Below are 21111 nucleotides of genomic sequence, written 5' to 3'. Positions count from 1 at the left end.
GGTTAATCATTTCCCTGATGTTTGCCAAAAAATGACTCAATCGTTTGTTTCAGAGTGCTGGAATGCAGCAGCTTGTACCAAGGTAGAGTCTTATGCAGAGGCTAATACACATTCCTCATGAAAGATTGCACAATTCTGATCGCACTATAAGTTACTCAACTAGTGTAGAGCTAACTTGAAAAGCATTTGCGTCCTAACTAAATATTGACTTCTATTTTTTTTTCTTTTACATGCACAAATAAGGGGCAATCTGTAAACACATGGAGCTGCTTTGAAAAGAATATTCTAGCATCCTCTGCTCATTCTAACCAGCGGGATAAACACTCCGATTAATGTTTATTCTATATTTTGTTGAGGCAGTCCCAAAGCACATCTATCTTGACCTTCCATACTCTGTCCACAGAGCCCTCTGGCCAGCCGAATGCTTCCTCCGCCTTCTTCTTTGTCGTCACTATGGCTACCTCCCTCTTTCCAGCCCATGCCAAAGCTCAACTCTTCCCCGAGGCCAAATCCACTGCTCGGCAATGTGCAAATCCCTCTGCCATGTGAGCAGAATGACAGCAGGGGCCAGAAAGCCGCATTGGAGCAAACCTTTATGTTTTTTTCTTTTTTATGTTAGAGAGCAGATTTTTCCACGTTTACAGTTCGGAAAGTCAATGAATCCTCAGTGTGTTTTAAAAAATAAAACCAAAATAAAAAAGATTGCTGCCAGGTTTGGTCACGCCTCTGGCCTAAAGACAGCAACTGCGACAGCAACTGGGCTTTAGCTGTCAGCCCTGTGCGCAACAACACCTGCAAATCTAATGAAGCCGGCAGGATCAGCTGCTGGATCCCCTTTTGCTTCCACCACACATCAGTCCTGTCCTGTTTATCTCTTTGCTTCCTCCCCCCTCTCAGCACAAATCTCTCATTCACAAATAGAGGCCAGAAGAGGATCAGCTGATGTGATGAGATTATAATTTCTGTTTTTTTTCCTGATTACAAATCAGCTTCAGCTCAGATTTGAGGAAAACACCACCCCCCTCCACATCCCTTTCCCCCCCTCCTCCCGTTAGATTGACCCCTCCCTGCTTCAAAATGTCCCCGCCTTCTTTTGGCCATTGACTCCTCCCCTTCACCTTCTTTCCCTACAACCTCTCTCCCTCACAGCCAGATCTGAGGACATGCCTCAGCCACTGCTGCTGCACAGGTTTTAGAGGAGTGCACAAAGAAGAATAGTGGCAGTAGCTGGTGGAGAAAGGAGGACAGGAGGGGGGAGGAAAAACTTTTTATTTTTCTAAAGGGAGGCAGAGGAGGTTTGGGTGTGAAGAGGCAAGACAGGAGAGAGAAGCCTTCCAGAGTGGGACTACCCAACAGTGGGAGGTTCTTCCAGGGAGGGCATAGAGATTTTCGGCAGCTTCAACTCCTCTCCACTGGGAGTCCAAACCCAGGGTCCATTGCCATGGAGCCTTCAATGTCAACAGAAGTCGATGAAGAACCCAAAGAGAGGAAGAAGATCCAGTTTGTAGTTCCGACGTCAACAGAAGTCGATGAAGAACCTAAAGAGAGGAAGAAGATCCAGTTTGCAGTTCCGACCTCAGCGCCAACCAACCTGGACCCCCGGCAAGTGGAAATGGTGAGCTGGTGGAGCCCAGATTACTGTTTGTGTGATTTAAATGTCATTCCACCTGCCTACCATCATGTCACCCACAGAAAGATTTACAGTGTCCCGCACTCTGCTTTAAAAAAGCCCTTTTGCTGCATTAAAACTCCTAAAAAAGTTTCTCACGCTGAGGCAATAAATCCCGATGACATTGACTTCTCGCTGTTGCTGAGTGAGGTCAAAGCCTCTCCTTTGACGTGACTTATTTCATTTTGCATTTTAAGACAGTTGACATAGTGCTTGAAATCAAGGACTTTTTGCTTCTTCACTGAACTGCAACGTTACTCATTTTGACCTTCAACCAAGATTTTTATTTTTTGGATGAAATCCCTCCTGCTTTGCCACATAAGTATCTTACAGCTAACTGAGCAGAGGCTGTATCCTTCTGTTAGAAGCTTGCACTCAGTTTTTTTTTTCTCCTTAAGACAAGTCTGAGAACTCATTTTAGCTGCTGTAACGCTTGTAGCTCTTATTTTAGATCAGGGGTAAGTGGGCCAAAGTAGTTCGGTTTCAAGAAACATCGAGGCCAGTGGACCCATTCCTCCTGAGGGCTTAATGAGAAATGGAGTGGGACAAGAAGAGCATGACGGAAGGCGAGGTACAAAGATACCTGACCCATGGAGCTTACCTGTCTGAGGTTGGATCCCTCTGTGTGTGTTCTTGTTCTGCAGAACTCATAAAAGAGGTTTTAAATCAGCAAATGTGGGCTCAGATCATACTTTTCTAACAGATCACGATGTAAAAGTCTTTGAAAACACTTTTCAGTCATTTTTTGTGCTTAATATTAACCAGTCAGACCAGTCTTATCTTAAGTTAACCATCTTTTACCATTTTTCTGACAAACTAAATGTTTCCTGCTGACACATTTAGACACTGTCATGCTGGGCTGATGCTTGCTGATCGCTATCAACTCTTCCAAGAAACCACAGGATGTCAGTATACCGATTCTTTTTCTGTGTCCCCTAGTTAAAGCTCTTTTAGTCGCTAACTTCAGATTGATGCAAAAAAGTAAGTTCAGAATGTCTTGCCTCTTTATACAGATGGGTGACTCCTGAATGTTAAACAATAAAACAATTATGCATACATTTTACTTAAACGCATTGACCGTTGTTATTCTGAAAGCTCAATAAAATAGGTTGAATTGATGAAACAACAATTACCCTGAGGGGGAGTGGGGAAAAGGCAGGGAGCATCCATGAAAGGATGTATTTAAATGCAGCATCTACTGCAGGGACATGTGGGCAGGCAGGGGGTAGGTACTGTTTTACCCCCCCCCCCCCCCCCCCCCCCATACGTTTGTCTTTATAATGTCCTGCAGTGACTGCTCCATTCTTCTAAACTTGTTGCACAACTCCTTCATGTTCTATCTCGTGGCATTTGAGTCTCAAAACTGCATTGACTATGCTGCAGAGCCCATGTTACCACGGTAACAAGCTGCACAATTATGCCACCAGAGGCTCCCCCACAGTTGGCATCAAAAAGGTCAACTCTAATGGACATTTCTGTCTGTCAGGTTGTTTACAACAACATCCTGTTTGTTCGTGTGAATGTTCCGAGTGAGACGCACTTATGTTGTGCCCACTCACTAAAAGACTGTACAATGTGTGTATGTGTGCGTGTGTGTGTGTGTGTGTAGGGGGGGCAGCCAGCTGAGATGTGTTGCAGCGTTCACCCTTATTTGCAAATGTTAACGCAGAGGGCAAAACAATGTGGGTCAAATTTGCATTTGACCTACCACAGATATGAATTTTTCTGCAGAATTCTGAGGTTTTGTGCAATATTTCAATTTATAGTGTTCATAGCAGAAAGCAGACAAACAGAAAAAAACTAATCTTTATTCTTTATCCTTTTAATATCATTTATTGATTTTATGGCGTCACTTAATGTGTAATTTGAATTAGAAGGGAAAATCTCACCCTTTTCCATCCCCAAAAACCCATTTTCCATCCAGAAGATGTGCAATATTAACCTGACAAAACATCTTTTTACTATCATTACATAGCATGCAAGCTATGTAAAAAAGACTACATACTACTACTACTACTACTAAAGACTACATATTCACAGCTCCAAAAGTACTTTCCAGATCCCTCTATTGACAGTGTTCCACTATTTAAATATTTTCTTGAGATTTTTTTTACATAATTTTACAATTCATCACATCAGGGCCATGATTTTTATTGTCTGCTACATCACAGAAAAGCACATGGATGTGTTTATAATCACCACCTCCACACACCAATCCTATGTGCTTATCGGGAAATGTGGAGTAATGTGCGTAATGGACAGAGATTAGGGTCAGGGCTCAAATGATGCTTCTCTAAGAGTCTGCATTCATGTGGACGTCCTTCGCCGTTTTAGTTTTATCTCTTTTTTCCCCCCACTGAGTCTCACGTTGTTCCTATAAAACTGTCAGAGAAGCTTAAAAAGACAGAATAGGGCTTTTGGCTGAAACTGTAAGGCATTGAACATATCTTTATTACGTATTAGACCTTTTGAGGTATTGTTATGTCCCCCTCTGCTTAGTCTCACCACCATCATCAGACCTCCACCAATCCTGACGTCACTCTCAGTCCACCCTCTGGCTAAAACACCAAACAGTGACCTTTGATGCAGCACCTGTTTGTGGGTAAACACTAGCAGTCTGTGGGACTGTTAACATGCACTCCTACAAAGAACATCTGAGTGTGCTCAAACTAGACCTGAGGGAACGGAGGTTCCTCATGGTTTGGCTCTGTTTGTGAAATGATATAACATGTTGAATTAATGCAAAGTATTATTTGTTTTCTTTGAAAAGTTTCCACGGCTTGAAGAGGGTTTTAAAGAGGAAAGCGTTACTGCAGCACTCAGCAGTTTTCGCCCCAGCACTGCCTCTGTCGTCTGTCACTGTGTTTGTGTGCCAAGTTAGTTGTCATGCAATGAAAGGAAGAGTCCAGCAATCCATCATCTTGTTCTTGACTTCATGTGATGTGTAAACAGTTAAACATAAATACTGAGCATGAGTGGAGAGACATGTGAACTGATTACATTGTACACAGAGAGCTAAAAAGGGGGCCACGATGCCTGCTGGACAGACAGAAGGCTAATTCTTCTACAGAAAGCGTTTCAAAGTTGTCGTCAGTAAATGCATGATTTAAAAAAAAAAGATCTGTGATGCAGAGGAATCATTGGGACCTTTTGACCTTCCCCACAGGAACCAACAATAGCCATATCAGAGATGAGATGAAGATCAGATGTGTGGGGACACGATTCGGAGATAATGTTATAACTTGTTGCTAAGTGTGATCAGCACGTTCCTGCTCCAGGACTCTGAACTGTAGCTTTCCGCTGTCTTCAGCTGCTGCTGTTAGAATCAGTAAGCTGGAATCTGGTCAGCTCATTAAAGGCCAACAGGACACTCGTGTGTGCGTACAGAGTGGAGCGCTGGAGCGTGACTCATGACAAATGGGATTCGTCACAATCCCTGTTTAGTCAACACTGACACGACGAAGCATTATGTTATTGCTGCTGTGTGAGATGTAATCTCGGATGTTCAGCGTCTTGTTTCACCGGTCTCTCAGATAAAAAAAAAAAAAACAGAATAAATTAAAATTACAGCTAACGAGCCACAGTTACAAAGGATTACAGAAATGTTCATCTAATATTTGCAGGCTGCATAGCAACAATCAGCAGGAATCTTTTCCGCCTTTCATCACCTGTGGGTACATGTGATGTTGCAGATGAGTAACCAGATGAGTAACTGCCGCTACTCTGTCCTTGTTTGTGCTTGTTGACCTCTGGAGCTGCTCTGTGTCAGGTCCATCTGAGTGCACAAAAGAAAAGCTGAATTATCCTTGCAGCCTGTTAGCTTGCCATCATCTCCAGGAAGGCTTGGATTGGCACGTACCCCTGGCATGAAGCTCTCCTTCACTTACCAGAAAGCTGCGTTTTTGGAACAGCAGGCACAGCAGCATTTTGTGGCTAATTACACAAGAACTGGGGGGTTAGTGTGAGACACAGGAGCCGTGCTGTCTGAGTATGATATCATCCTGCCAGTGGGAGCAGCGTAATTGTATTTTCTATTTGGGGGTCATTGGAGAGCCCCTCCAGATGCTGTGTGCAGTTCATCCCTTTGTTCAGTTTGCCCGTGGCGGGGCCACAGGTTCCTGCAAAAGTTGGTTTCGAGAAGCAACATGCACCAGCTGTTAGCCAGGGGGGGGATTCAGCAGAGCAGTGTCTGTTCGGAGAAGAGTACACTGTGCATGCAACTTGTCCTTGACTCAGGCTTTCAAAGCTGGAGACTCAACAAGCAGCTGTTTTCTGGCTGACAAATTATTAGCAGTCTCATTTGGTTGATGTTATGTAGAGTACGTCTAGACATCAGACAGCAGGAAAAAGTGTGTGGACACAAACTACACATATTAATGAATTAAAATCTACCTTTAAAAATTCTAAAATACTTATTTGAATTTTTTTTCATATCTCAGTTTTCTGGAAAACCAGAAGTTGTATTTGAATCTCCCTCAGATGACAGAAACTGTGCGGAGAGTCGCTTTTGTCTGTGTGACATTTATCTGAATCAGAAATCCATAAGTATTAAATAAACCCTTTCTGTTTTATTGAACTCATTTCAAAAGTGCACTCAGACAAACAGCATGATGCTCTGCCACTTCATTCTAAAAAGCTCCCTGAAGGGAGAGCTGGTTCAGAATAAAAAGCTGATGTTACAATTGTTCTATTGAGTGGCTTTACAGAACTCGGTGGATTAAAAACAAAACAGGGAAACAGAAATGAAAGTAAACAACAGCAGAGCTTCTTTAATGTCAAAATGTGCACAGTGAATTAAATAAGGGCATTGGGGTCAGAAATATAAAACTGGGCTAATTAGGGTTTGGTCACAAATTGCAAATGGCGCCAATGGGAGTTTCTAGATGGGTGAGGTCCTAAACTGCTGTAATCTGCAAACAGGAGCACAAGTGACTTATTTCCATAATGACCAGTCTACTGGTTACCATCAGATCAAGGCAGGATAATGAAACAGTAATGGTCTGTTTCTTACACAGAAATAGATTCAAGATTATTGATTTTTCTTTACTTCCAGGCCTTTGGCTGGTACTCATGCTTTATTTCTAAAGCAGGTAGTTAAATATATCTTTTTTGGGGATAAATGTAACTACCAGCCTAATAGGTTAACCCAATAATTAAAAAAAAGTTCCACAAAACCTTGAAATTAAAGTAAAGTCTACCTACAATTTGTCAATGATGCAATTTAAATACTCTTCTAGCATTGCAAACAGTTTTGCGTGAAAGGAGAACCTCACTCAGCACATGCATGCAACTCTAACTGCACTCACCTCTGTTGCAGGCCACCAGTAGTGGACATTTTAGACACGATTTATCCTGGGGCTGTAAATTGTGTTTCACTTTTTTTTTTAAATTTTTTGTGGACTTATGCACTATGGCTTCATGCCAAACGTCAACGCTACCAGAACATTTGTGTTTTTTTCAAAAGCCATTCGTGTTGAAGACAAAAGGTGTTTTGCAACAGAAGTAAAATAGTTATATTTCCCACTTGGTGCATTTAAAGGCAAAGCAAAAAGACCTTAAAAAATCAAAGTCTGGGAAACGAATTGTAGTAATGGAGTCTGTTTTTTTCTGTTTATTTCCTCATAAAAACTTTGTGGTCATCAAAATAAACTCCATAAGCTTACATCTATGCACTGTATTATCATGCACAACAATGAAAAAGATGCTGTGCCTTCCATTTAATGGAAATTGGTTGAGAATAAATAAATGTTTCTGTCAGTGAAGGTATGGATTTATGTTGGAAGTGGACCTGAATGATGGTCAGATCATATAAAGCTGACACACTCAGTTTTTGATGAGATGACCTGTTTAAATTGAGGGCTTTCGAGCACCAGGGACTGAAGCTGAACAGAGATAGAAGTTCCCTGCTTGAGCTGAGGTGGGATCTGTACAGAAGACTTCCCCTTGAGACGCTGATGTGGAGAGTTTCACAGCCCGTCTGTCTCATGCCACAGAATCCCCAAAGACTCCCCCGTTCTAGTTTTTGTGTCCTACACTGCAGCAGCTTTTTATAGGTCTGGCATGAGAGCACCAGCTGAGAGGAAGGCCTCCGGGGGGCAAACCCATATCAGCCGATCTGCACCCAGGCACAGCTCTGAGCCAAGACACGTGCTGAGGACTCAAAAAACATGCAAAGTCAACAGTAGTCAGTGACTCATAGACCCAGTACTGCATGGTCAAATAGACTGGAGTTATTTCTGCCAACAAATGCTTCAGCTCCCATTAAACTTGACAAATTAAATAAAAATCAAATTTAATTATTTTGGCGATTCATCTAAAAAAACAAGACTTCAACCAAAGCAAAAAAATAAAAAAGAAATATAAACTTCATTAAGATCTATTTTTAGATGAATGATAGTTTCTACAATCCTTCAGTTTTTGTGTACAGTCCTGTGCACAATTTTAGCAAGAATAAACACACCTATTTGCCCTCCACACACACGCACACTTTATGCTCATTCTGAGTCCCAGTTGGGGAAGCTTGCAGCATCCGCCCACTCACTTAAAGTCCACTGCAACTGATCCTGATAAAAAAAAGAAAAAAAAAGTGATTTCTCTGGCAGCAGTGACAGGGAATGAGAGAGTGGGAGCAGGAGGGTTTAGAGATGCACAGGAGGAAGTGGATGAAAGGATAAAGGGTAGCTGGAGTAATCGCACATGCTCTGCCCCTGTGCTGTCCTAGCTGAGGAAGTCACATATGATGTTATGTAACCGCGGCAGGTCGGGGTGGTTTTTAAGACTGGAAAATTACTAGAGTCGCTGTGTGTTTGTGTCATCACACATTGGCAATGTCACCACTACCACCACCGCCCCTGCTGCCACCATCAGGGTGAGTGTGCTTAACCCGTCACAGCCTCAGGCTTTGTTTAGAAAGCCCTCTGAGCTTTCTGTCCACTAAACCTTTGACTTTCCATCTCTAAATAAAACTACATTAAAAACATCTGAAAGGTCAAACACATATGCTTTTATAACATATGTAGACTCCAGTGTTTAAAATTGCACTTTTGATTTTAAGAATTGAATTTACTTCGGAAATCATGATGTGTTGCTCTATTTTTTTTTAGTTGTTTATCCATTTTTTCATCTCAGAAAATGAAAGTTCCTGACTTTAGTAGTGTAAACAACTAGTTTTAAATGAAAACATAAATGATAAAATGGGTGTATTTAAAAGTTATTTTTTATATTTTCCAGGCGGTGTATTTATTCAAATATGAAGTCGGGGAGAGAGAGTATGGTGTTCAATGAAGTTACACAGACATGATCCATTCCATGCTTTCCCGGAATTCATATTTCCTGTAAAGCAGATCGAAAATTGACGCACGAATGACCTCTAGGTTTTTTTTCGGATGGTAAAAAAAGAAATGAAACCATTATTTAAGTTCAATTGATTTTTTTTGTACTACTTTATCACAGTTTGTTTCACAAACGTTTTCATCTGTGGAAAAGCAGCAAAACTAAAAAGGATTTTTGTTTTAGTTGCATTTCTGATTTCTGAAATTTGGCAGCAATCAAATAAAGACATGGATTTAAAATTGTGCTTCTTATTACAAAGAAATATGTCAAATTTAGACACACTTTTTGCTTAAGAGCAGCTTTTTTAGTTTAAAACCTCCAAAAAATGTTTAACTCCACAAAAACTACAATTCCCAGAGCTTCACCCCTTCACATACGGTATCATTATTGAAAAACCCCAAATGTCTTCTGCAGCTCCCAAGCAGTAGTTAAGTCAGTAGCATGCAGCCGTTGGGTGATATTCAGGTTTTGAAACTTCCTCCGGGAACAAATTTGCATAGCTGTTAGTCAAGAGGACATTTGAACCTTTGTTCTCCATAGTCATCCGTAGATTTTACACAGGAGGGGGGCTGTTTTAAAAACTGATAACAGCAAATCCCTCACCCGTTGCATAAACCTTTTAGATATGTACGTATGTGTGATCATCAAAAAATGCTGCAAGGCTGACTATGTTTGTATGACGGAAATGCAAACATATACGTTTATACAGTAAATGTGTATTTCAAGCATTTTTCTGTGTTTCAAATGACCGTAGGTCGTGAATTCTTTGGTGTTTGTTTGGATCGCTTCAGGCAGCTAGCAGGTGTCTGACAGCCAGAACCAGAAGGCTACTTAGCAGCTCCTGCAAAGAGGAAACCTGCTGCCTGGCATCCTGAGCCTTCACTCTCCTACAAGGTTGACATAGGATTGATGGAGGTAAACCTCATATGGACAGATTCCACTTGAATTAAGGAAAAATTAAAGAAAGAAAGAGCAAAAACTTACATACTCTGTTGACATAAAGAGGCAGAAATCAAGTTAATGTCACTGTCAAAGAATGAATGGACACGGAGGAAAAACAGGACAGAGGAAACAGAAGATCAAGTGTGATGGAAATCAGATGAAAACAAGAGACGTTCAGCGTCCAGGCGGAACAGAAAATGTGGAAGTTGCTGGACAAGATTAGATTGTGTGTCTGGTGTTATGTATGCAGGTGAAATGCATAGTTGATTACTCCATGCTGTTGAATTGGAGAGAGGCATTTTTCCAGCAAACCTCTCAGCAAGCTTCTGCTTTGGCAACACGCGCCTTAGAGCAATGACACACAGCTCACTGAGCAGGACGCAAGGAAAACAAACACAGGTCTCTTTTTTGGAGCCATTTTACACAAAATACTGCCAGGATACTTAACACTCTTCCTGTAGCGTTGTGTGGTGCCGTAAACAGCAGCACCCAGATTCAGGTCACTGCCAAGGTTGACCACAGAGGACACTCTTCAATGCATTATTTGTTTCACTTGCCAAACCCACTAAACGGCATGCTTTTATATTCTCTTAGCAGCAATTCATCTCTTAGAAATTGTGTCAAAGTGAGCCAAAACACTTTTTACTCTGTGCACAAAAAGTCTGTTATAAATACGGCTTTACACATTCAGTTCACAGCACTCCAGTAAAGTGTCACTCCACCCAGACTTGAAAGCCTGTGCACGCGAGGTTAACTGATTCTAAGTCAACCCCAAGTTGGAAAAACGATGTGTTGTGTGGGTGTAATTGATCTCCGTGAGGTGATTTAATGGACTGTGATGTGTGCAGATTTAATGGACTGTGATGTGTGCAGAACACTGCACTGTTTGTCAGGTTGGGCTACACTTACATTAGCTTCTAGAAAAAATAATAAAAATCCTAAAGGAAAACACAGGAAACAATGACAAGATTTTATAGTTACCAGCTAAGTCAATGAGTGCATGCACCCTAAAGATTTATACATACTGTGCATTAAATGTGTGTTCAACAATGTTTTAAGCAGGAATATGGCGTTCACACAGGACGGTCGCTACCAGTCCCAGTGCATGTACCTGCAGTTAGAAGAGGTTTGGTGGGAATTGTCAAAGTGGTGCAAATCTCACGAATCTTGTGCCAGGCTTTTTTCCTTCACAGCTCTATTCCGATGGATGAAAGACTTGGTGCCATATAGTCCCGGCTGGACATAAACAATTTTCAACAATTGGTACTTCTGTATTTGAAAAGGACGCTACCTACACATCACTAACAAATTCGAGTCCCTGATTGGTCACAGTCTGTAAACAGCCTGAAAACTCACTTAAAAACATTCGTGGGAATACGTGAATGCAAGAGTTTGAATGTCAAAGCCCAGATGTGTATTTACATAGGGAAACAGGGTCAAAGGGCAGGGATGCCCAGTTTAGCTTAGTCTGTTTAGTCTGGCCATTACCAATTCAATTCTATGACTTCATGTTCATTATACAATTACGGGTATGACGCCCATTGATACTACAATGTTGTAATATTGGGCTATATAAATACATGGAAATTAATTGATTAGAACTTTTTATTGGAAGTGTTTATGAACCCGATTTGAACGTAGCTTTAGAGGAAAAAGTAATTTCGCAATTAAAAAGTAACAGGAAGGACAGTTTGTAAAGACCCAAACGAAAAGAATGTAACCTTAAAAAAGGAAACCTGTGCTGAAGTCCATCCATCATTACTGGTTTTCGCTTTGCTCCTTTTGGAGCGAGGAGTGCTATTTGAAAGAAGAAAGTTGGGCTGGAGATTTATCTTTGCTGGTTGAAAGATCACCAGTGCATGCTAAGCAGGACTGAGGCTATTAACAGTAGAAACAGAAATCTGATCGTTTTTAACAGGATTTGCTTGTGGCTTAAAGTCTCCTTTTTTCATGAGCAAATGGCAATGTTTTGGACTTAATGAAATAAATCCCAAATCAATACTCCAATGTTTAATCCTGTAGAGGAACAAAGTGAGCCATTTGTGTCCTTTTGTACAGTGAAGGTGTACCTGCATTTGTGTCCTTTTGTACAGTGAAGGTGAAGTTTTTGTGTTGACTTTGGGTTTCGACTTTCTGCTGTAGGACTTGGACCTTTAAGGATTATTAGTAGCTGGAAGACAACCCAGATTGGTTTCTGCTGGACTTCTGTGTATAGGAGGTGCTCACTAGTGCTGGTAGTCATACATGTTTGCATGCATTGGCAAGCAAGGAAGCTGCAATTAATAAATCCTGCAGAAAACAAGAAAAATGAATCATATCTGCTCTACTGACCGCAGCGTGGGGCTCTGACCAGACCCGTATTGACTGCTAAATCTAGCTGTCGGCTGTTAACCCATGGAGCAGCTCTGCAGCAGCACTAATGGAGCCACTGAGGTCCTGGTTTGCTGTTAACCTGTGTGAACTGTTGATGTGTTTTCCATGTGACAGACGTGCCAGCGTGGAGCATTATTAATCAGAAAACTGCTCTCAGTGTTTATTTATTCATGGATGCTCTTTGTGTTTGTGTGTTTGCTTATAGATTCGACGCAGGAGGCCAACACCTGCAACGCTCTTCAGAGTAGCGGACCAATCATCTCCTGACGATGATCAGTCCACTCATCAGGTAAAGGTGAAGTCACAACATTTCTTTACTTCTAAGTGTCTGTGGATTCCCGTCTATCCTCCGTTGTTCCCTGCGTTGTTGACAAGGTAAAGAAATCTCATTACCTAATTTATCCCTGCTCCACCCTGTATTTGTTCATCTTTATTCCAAAACCTTCTGTTTTTGTGTGTTTAAAATGATAATTTATATAATTCTTAAATTTAAACAAAATGCTAACAAAGGTTTTTTAAATTAATCATCATTTAGCAGAGAAAGTCTAGAAAACCGATATGTATTCTACACAAAAATACACTCAAAAATGGTTTAAAAAATGTAATTTATTAATTGACATTTGTCTCTTTGTCAACAAATCAAGCAAACGAACAAACAAAATTAAAAATAATATTACGGATTTAACATAAAACCTGCTATCAATGCTAACATTTTCAAAAAGTCTCATTTAAAAAAAGAAAAAAAACTCAAATTATCCAAAACAAACCTTTTTTTAAGGTATAAACAATTGACAGAAAATAACGAGCATCTCAAGTGGCAGAAAAATGTAATTTTCTTTAGAAATATTGAAAACACAGTTACAGGACACCAAAAAAATCTGTTGAGCACAACAAAAAGCATCTAATCAAAATTTTCTTTTAAATTACAGCATATTTGTGTAATAACATAACTTGTCTGTGAAAACAGATCAAAAACATTTTTTACTGACAACAAACAAAACACAACAACAGACACATCCTTTGTTTACCTTCTTTCGTACACAAAGTAAACTTAGTAAATTGAGGGAAATGAATCACTATTACTCAATCAAATGCCGTTTTCATCCACTCAAGTATAAGTTTGTTTTTTTGTTTGCTTCTGTTATTATTTTATTGTGTAGTTTTTGTTGACCTCACAGCTAGTTTCTTGTCAAATTTTTCTTTTTTGTAATTTTTAGATTTATAATTTCTCCATAAAAGCAAAATCCATTGAATTTTGAAACATTTTTCTTTACAAGTGTCTCATTTTTTTTAAGGAGGAACTTGGAAATAACGTCTCTCTTTTCTTTGCAGTGGGTTGTGGGAGAGAATGGAGTCCTTAAACCAAAACGTGTGAACCCAAATGTCTATCAGCCTCCTTCACTTAAAGGTTGGTTCAAGCTGCTTTGTTCAGTTGGTGATGGTTGTGTGTTGTGATTGTGTTGTGATTCATCCTTGTGTTTTAAATCCTTTTTTTTTGTTTTGCCGTGCTTTGCTGCAGCAATTTCCTCTGATTTCTGTCAGGGATGACAGAACGGAGGAAAAACACGAGAGATGAGTCAGAAGTTGTGCACTAACAGTTGTGATGTGCATTGTTGAGTTTCTTTTTGTTGTCACAGTGTAAAGCATGATACGTGCGTGTTTGTGTGACAAAGACAGATTAGGATGTGGCAGCTGCGAGACGCAGAGTGTGAGTCTAGGAAAAGTCTGGATGATCCAGGATTACAGTCAGTTGTGTATACAGCTGTGGCGCACAAGCACGCTGACACAAACATGCATGTAAGCATCGTTTTGATGCATTATTGCATTGTGAGTTTGTCGGCATAGTTTGATTTGTGTGTTGTCACAAATCCATCCTCCATCATCGGCTGACGGAGAGAGAGAGGATGGAGAAAAAGTCTAGAATTTTGTTTCATAACTTGTTTAAAGCTTAAAAAATAGACACTGCATGTGTCTGAGGGTGCAAAAGAGCCATAAAGGGAGAAGCCAAGGTGACCCAGAGGGGGCAGCAGAGGTGAGATTGTATCACAGGAGAGATGAGAGATGGACACGCAGAGACAGAAGTGTATAAACAAACAGATGGAAAAACAGGGTGAAAGAGGAAACAAGAGCCAGCTTAAGTGTAAAACAGTAAGTGGGAAGCTCAAATTGACTGCTTGTTGTGTTGTCAGTCTGTGAGCATGTGCTTTGCTGGCTTCCTGCCTGTCTAGCATGCATTCAGAATCCAGAGATGAAAAGTGTTGACGCGAGGCAAAACCTTAACATTTCCCTTTATCCCCATGTCTGTGTCCTTGTGTCTGTGCGGCCTTCTCCCTTTGTGTGCGTGTGTTTGTGTGTGTGTGCTGTAGCTGTGCAGAAGATGGCTGAAGCACACATGCAGAAATTAGGTGTCTACCCTTTGGAAGACTCTTATGAAGGGGAGGAAGATGAGGACCGCTGGCATGGGGAGGAGGGGGAAGATACGTCTTCCACTAAAACAGCTGGTGAGAGGGGAGAGTCTTTGTGGACCGCCATGGACACAACAACAACACTGTGCCTTTAAAGGCAGAACTGCTGTCCTCTTTTCTTCTTTTTTTTCCCCAAAGATACACCTTTATGATTATTCATAGGTTCTTTCCAAAAGTCTTTTAGTTCACTGAAGCTGTAAAGAAGTGAGAAAAGTGGATCTACTTTTAAAATCCAAAACCTTTTCAGAACAAGAAAATCAACACACAACTATTTGACCTACTTTGTGTCTAAAGGTGTATTTTTCTTTCTTTATTCTTGTATGACTGGTCCAATTTTCCCTTCCCTTTACATTCATCCTAAAACTGATTGCACTTCTTTTCTATTTCTGTTATTAGCAAAAACTAAACAAGTTTTTAAAAGAATTTCAGATTGTGTCATGAATTTTTAACTTTAACACTGCTAACACCTGTGGGTTTTTTCTCTCCCGATGTTAAAAAAAAAATCAGATTTTTTCCTTTACAGAGAGATAAATCCCGGATCAACAGGTTTGGTTTGGGTCAGCCTTTTATAGGCAATTTTGCATTTTGCAGGGTTGCTAACAGTTTAGGGCTAAACATGTTATTTAAAAAAAACTATCAAACACTTCCCTAAAATAAAGGATTGTATCAATCGTAGAGAAATGAAATTATATCATATTCTTAAATGCCATGATTCTTATTTGCCTCAATTTGGGACATTAATGTTATGTACAGCTGCTCTGTTCCTGTCGCACCTTTCCAGCATCCAGAGCAGCTGTGAGCATCACTGATTTCTCTGCTAAAGCCTGGTTCTATTTTCGTGGAGAATCAGCCTTGGATGTCTAAAAGGCTAAAAGACTCTAGTGAGACACAAAACAATTAAGGAGGGACTTAAACAACACAAATAAAAGGCAATTGTGCATGCATGAACATCTGAAGTGTTGATTTTTTCATGAATATTTCATGGATGCAACTTACCATAGTTTATCAAAAGAAAGCAGAAATGTAACACAAGAAAATAGTTGTTACTAAAGAGACACGGAGATGGGAGCACAGTGCTAAGGGACTGTTCTGTTTCAGCACATAGGCAAGTTTATTTGTATAGCACATTTTGTGTGCAAAACAGTTTAAAGCACTTTACATGAAACATTTAAAGAAACAATAGAAATATTGAAAGAGTGATTAATAAAACACAACTTTAAGGAAAGTTAAAAAGAACGGATTTAAAGTAAAAAGTAACAGTGCAGATAAAAGCTTTTTAATAAGAACTAATTAAATGCAGTTGAGAATAGGTGGTTAATTTTTCTTGAACAAAAAGAACAAACGTCTTTTCTCTTGACTAATTTTGTGCTAAAAGTTTTTGGCACAGTATGTCTCATGTTGCACCAAAATGTTAACACTTATAGCAACAGTTTTTTAAATCTTTTGTAAATCCATCCAAGAATTGTTTTGTTTGTTTTTGTAATGAAATACCCTGAGAGAACAGAATTATTCAACAAAACACTAATTACGGCACCAATGATGGCATTGCCAGCTCTGTCATGTTCAAACTTAAGTGATCTTTCGATCAAATTTAAAGCCTAATGAAAGGGAGGAGTTAAAAAGTGGAAGATTTCACAAAAGACATATTGATCTTCTTTATTTGCCTCAAAGCAATTTAAAAAACAGCACATTAGTGGAATAGTGTTCTGTTCACAGCTGCAGAGTTACAGCTGATTATTCTGGACAGCTCACCAGGTGCAGCTGAGTTCAGGACCATGAAGCACCTGAGCAGGTCAGAAAGGTCAGACAGGATCAATGTGAAGAGAAAGGTCATGACTTGACTCTTTATTCTCTGTCCTTTAACTTTCCTCCCTTTTTTCCTTTTTATTTAAACTTGAGCCCTAATAGGGTCTAACTGTCTGTACACATTTCTCTCCGTGAACACAAACCCTGAGCTGATCTAAACCTGTCTATGTACTCGGCTTCTCTCTGTTGTTTGTTTAATAATGCAAAATTCTAACTTTATAATCTGTATTATGTCACTAGGGAGCTGTGGCATTTCATTCTGAATTATTGCTCCGTCGGCTCAGACCACAGACTCGCAGTAAATCCCTTGGTGGAATCCTGCTAAAACACAAAGTTCCCAAACAGAACATTACAATTTACTGATTGGGCTTTTATTTTTTTGCATTTGCATTTGCTTTTCCAGCCAAGCGTCACAGATCTGCCCTGGCTGCCGATGGCACAGACAGAAGAGAAATCACATTATTTAATCAGGTAGTTGTGCTTCAGTGGAGTGAAAATGTGCAAAACGTTCAGTTGTCCACACATTCCTTTTTTTTGCCTTTTTTACTTTCATAAAAAAATGAATTCAAGTAATTGAATCCCCAGATCTCCTTGCAATAACTTATTTCATGAGGATGACTTAAGTAGAACATTTCAAAGTTCTCAAACCATTAAATTGTTATTGTAATAATTTTGTAATTAAACACATTTCTAATCAGTGACAGTGAACACACTTTGTGGTACTTTTTCAGACAGTCTTTTGAGTAAATACATTTTTACATTTTTTAAGCATTTTCACAAACAACCACCTCATTATGATTCTACCATCACCAAGTCTGACTTAAAGACCCACTGAAATCTTCTTTTGATCTATTTCGTAATCGTTCCCAGTGGTCTTTTAATTATAATTATACGGTTTTAAGCTGTACTCAAAAAAGCTGACATTTTCCAGGACATAGTACCAGCAGAGTGGCAGTAATTTCTTAGGAATGTATCGTGGGCAGGACCGTTGGGGCTGAGCAACCCCACCCCCCTTTCCTCTCCCCATTGCTGAGATCTCTCTATTTAAAAAAGCAGGGAGCTTTGGCCTACTGAACATATCTACCACATCACAAATAAGCTCTTTTTCAAACTGAATTTTTTTGTCATCCTCCTGATTCACAATGTTTTGAACAAATAAATACTCAGAAATACAATTTTCAACTTAATTTTCTTAACATATGTCCTCCTTCTTTAGGAAATTCCACAAGAACATGTGGGACATGGGATTGGGTCTTTAAACAAATGATTATCATTTGTAAATAACCTCAGATTGTCATTGGTGGCCCTTAATAATTTTCCAAATATCATATTCCACACATTTCCACCAATGTTTATTATTTTGCTTTCATTGTTGTGCACATGGACACAAACATGTGTACATCAGAATCTGGATTTTCTACTTATCATCATCTTTTGCAGGCAGGACAGCTGTTGTTTGGTGGAAAGAATTCCTTAATATGAACTTTGTGTGCAACTTGGCTCTTCAGTTAGATCTTGGGCAAATGTAGTTAACACAAAATGTCCTTTAAAACTGTTACAAGCTAGAAAACAAAAGCTTCACAAGCATTCGCCCTCAGATTGTTTCCTGTTTTGCACTCTGCTGGGGGAAAAGCAGAATAAAAAATTGGTAAAAGCCAAACTGCACAGCACAACTGCCACAGAAGTCTGTTCAAGACTCCAAACACTGAAATCTAAACTCCTTCATTTTGTTTCTGAATCCTGCATATTTGACCCTGTAGGTTGAGCTAAATTGTTATGCAAAATGTTAAAAATTTGCATAAAGTCTTTCAATAAGAGTCAAATCTTAAAGGTTTAACCAGGAATGAACTGCTGCTTTACTCTCATCTGATCAGTTTGCAACTCAGAAACCAACCTTCACTGCTAATCTGTCTAATCTATAAATAATGAGCATAAATTTGGGATAATTTCACTGTGAGCACTCATTGTTTTTCATCAAAAATAATCTACTCATCTGCGGGAACCGTTCTATTGTTCTTCTGACTTCCACCTCTGCCCTCTCAGATCATCAAGAGACGGCGAGCAACGAACAGTTTCCCAGTGTGAGAGAGTCGGCCAAGGAGATCCAAGCAGCAAAGGAGGAAGACGAGGAGAAGGAGGACAGCGAGGAGGAAATAGACAGGAAGGGGGATAAACATGAGGAGAACAACCGGGAGTGCAACTGAGAGAGCAGGAGGGATCACACTGGGAGAGATAATGTGTGATGAATCAAATCTGAGGAACTCTGAAAAGTGGCAAAATGTGGAATCCCCCCCTGGTTTGTGAGAGCTGTGAGTCACCTGAGCATGTACTCCTTTGCCTCTCTGCTGGATTTCAGACAGAGGACAGAGAGGGAGTTCAGAATTAAAGAAGTATTATGAGCAGGTGAAGAATGATCTGACAAAGCAGACCAGTGACGACAGTTTGGCCCCCGAGTCCCTTTGTGGATTGTAAAAGTGGACGGGTCAAGGTCAGTGTGACCAAAATCCCTGCAAAGACCAGTCCTCCCTGCATCGTAATTCTTCAGCTCAGAGCTAAAAGTTCTTTCAAAGAGGCTAAAAGGTCAAATGTATAAACAATCTTTAGTACATTTTCACTCTTATCTCCAATGCAATCCTCTCTGAAAGCACTTAAAGGTCATTAAATATGTGTGCTGCTTGATCTGCTTTAGTTTGAAATCAAGGCCTACATTTTTTTAGGTGGTCAGCATGTACTGCCACCTGGAGGAATAAGCGTTACAGCTGACTTTAGCCACTTCTTTTCTTCAGTTATTAGTAGAAAACACACCATATTTGTGTTCTATCTAAACCACATTTTCTTCTAACATAGTTTCCAATCGGGTGGTTAAAGGAGAAAGTTGTCTGTCAAATATCAAATTTTTCTATATTTTCCTATAAAGCAACATTGTTGAGAACCTGAAGATGCTTTTTTTATGGAAGCCACAATATGAAAATTCAATACCCACAATTAATAAATATTTTTTCTTTTTCTATAGTCCAGTTAATTTATTTCTTTTTCCAATTTGGCATTGTATTTTTCAAATATTCAAATGGAAACGCTACCTCTAATAAAAAGATGAAGAGCTTCACTGCCTCCATGAGTCGCAATTGAGAGGAATTCAAGAGAAAAACTAACATCAATTTTCAAATTCTACACTGATTTTTCTTTAGATCCTACTTTTTTAAAACCGTTTTTTTTTCTTGTCATGGATTTTCCTGTTGGAGCTTTTTTCTAATCTGAATTTCTGTGTGAAGAGTGGCTTCTGCCTTTTTTTCTGGAGAAAAAACAAAACAAAAAAACAAGCAAAAATGGGCATCATTATGTGGTTAAAATAAACAGCCAAAACCACAGCTACTGAAACAACAAAATCAGCATGAGACAAACTTTTTATGGAATTTTTTTTAACTTTCTCTTCCCCTTTAATGAAATAATTTACGTTCAGTCAGCCTCTTTCGTCTTTATGTTAAAATGATGTATGGGAAGTTTTCTGGATAAATCAATCGTACTGTCTGTCTTACAGGCTGCTGTGTGTATATAGAGTTAACTTTGTTTTTACCTCTGACCTGAAGACCTAATGATTACTCCCACCCCCATCACTCTTCACTTTCTGTCAATCACCCCTCTCAGCTCCCAGGTCAGAAGAAAAGTATCAATGGAAAGACTTGTATAAATGAATATGCTTTTTTTCAGTCTTTATTTCTCTTTTGATTTTCTGTTTCTCCTGTTTTCTCACTGTCATGTGATTGTTTTAAAGTGAGCAGCTTTCAATGGTATCAATAAATATTTTTTTTCTTTTTCTCCTTTAATTTGGTGTGTGTATTTATCTTAAAACTGATGCATCCAAGGGGTCCCGGTAAACCAGGGGTTTGCAGACCACGGCCCGGCGACTATTTGTGGCCCATTGCACTATTCAAGCCGGCCCGCTAAACTGGAATAAACATATCGATAATCCATATTAATTTTTTATTTTCCCTGTAATTCTGGTGTGTCCCCTTGAATGGTTCCCTATATAACAACCTTTGTTTTAGGTGCAGGAAAATACTCTGCATCTGTGTGGTGTTGGAAGATTGTTTTTTTTTCTTCTGATGTCCATGTGTGTTTTCTGAGTAGCAAAGTCATTTTTCCGATCATACCAACACATGTTGTGTTCATGTGGCAGTAGGTACCAATAGGTTGATGGACATTGTTGGTTAATTGGCACTAAAATATGAACAAAAGTGACAGTTTGGAAATAAAAACTCAGTGATATTTTTTTAAACGTATATGTTAATTTTCAATCATGAAATTTGAAATTTTCAAAAAGTTAAAGGACGTTTTTTGCCCAGATTCCATGTTATTTTTTTCTCTTATGAGGTAAATTACCAAAAGACTTCATTCATCTGCTTCTGGTGTCAAATTTTAAAACCCCTTTTGGCCCACCAATCAAAGCGTTTCCCCATCCTTGCGTTAAACGAAAAAATTAAATTTATTTAAATTAAATTTATTTGGGCATTTCCTCTCCATAAT

At 39.5% G+C, this 21111-nt stretch overlaps 1 protein-coding gene across 5 annotated transcripts; it reads left to right on the top strand.

Moving 5' to 3' along the window:
* The first annotated feature begins 1128 nt into the window (after positions 1-1128).
* Positions 1129-20411, top strand: LOC101168957 (protein phosphatase 1 regulatory subunit 1B). Of its 5 annotated transcripts, none has more exons than XM_020705127.2 (6): positions 1129-1615; positions 12522-12611; positions 13649-13724; positions 14683-14817; positions 16991-17061; positions 18631-18742. In XM_020705127.2, exons 1-6 carry the CDS (start codon positions 1442-1444, stop codon positions 18670-18672), a joined length of 588 nt encoding a protein of 195 aa, XP_020560786.1. In that variant the 5' UTR covers positions 1129-1441; the 3' UTR covers positions 18673-18742. The 5 variants fall into 5 exon arrangements, with proteins under 5 accessions (XP_020560786.1, XP_011476233.1, XP_011476232.1 ...); XM_011477931.3 differs by having other exon boundaries at positions 1132-1615; positions 16991-17058; positions 18631-18740; XM_011477930.2 differs by lacking the exon at positions 16991-17061 and having other exon boundaries at positions 1137-1615; positions 18631-20411.
* Positions 20412-21111: the final 700 nt, after the last annotated feature.

The sequence above is a fragment of the Oryzias latipes genome, chromosome 8 (assembly GCF_002234675.1).
Source record: "Oryzias latipes chromosome 8, ASM223467v1".
In the NCBI taxonomy this organism is placed as follows: Eukaryota; Metazoa; Chordata; class Actinopteri; order Beloniformes; family Adrianichthyidae; genus Oryzias; species Oryzias latipes.
This window is presented reverse-complemented; position numbering and strand designations above follow the sequence as displayed.

Bases quoted from the DNA above. Each gene is read 5' to 3' on its own strand.
- LOC101168957 (XM_011477930.2), top strand. From the start codon at position 1,442: ATGGAGCCTTCAATGTCAACAGAAGTCGATGAAGAACCCAAAGAGAGG. The intron at 1,616-12,521 runs GTGAGCTGGTGG...GTTTGCTTATAG, and splicing joins ACCCCCGGCAAGTGGAAATG to ATTCGACGCAGGAGGCCAAC. The intron at 13,725-14,682 runs GTTGGTTCAAGC...TGTGTGCTGTAG, and splicing joins TCAGCCTCCTTCACTTAAAG to CTGTGCAGAAGATGGCTGAA.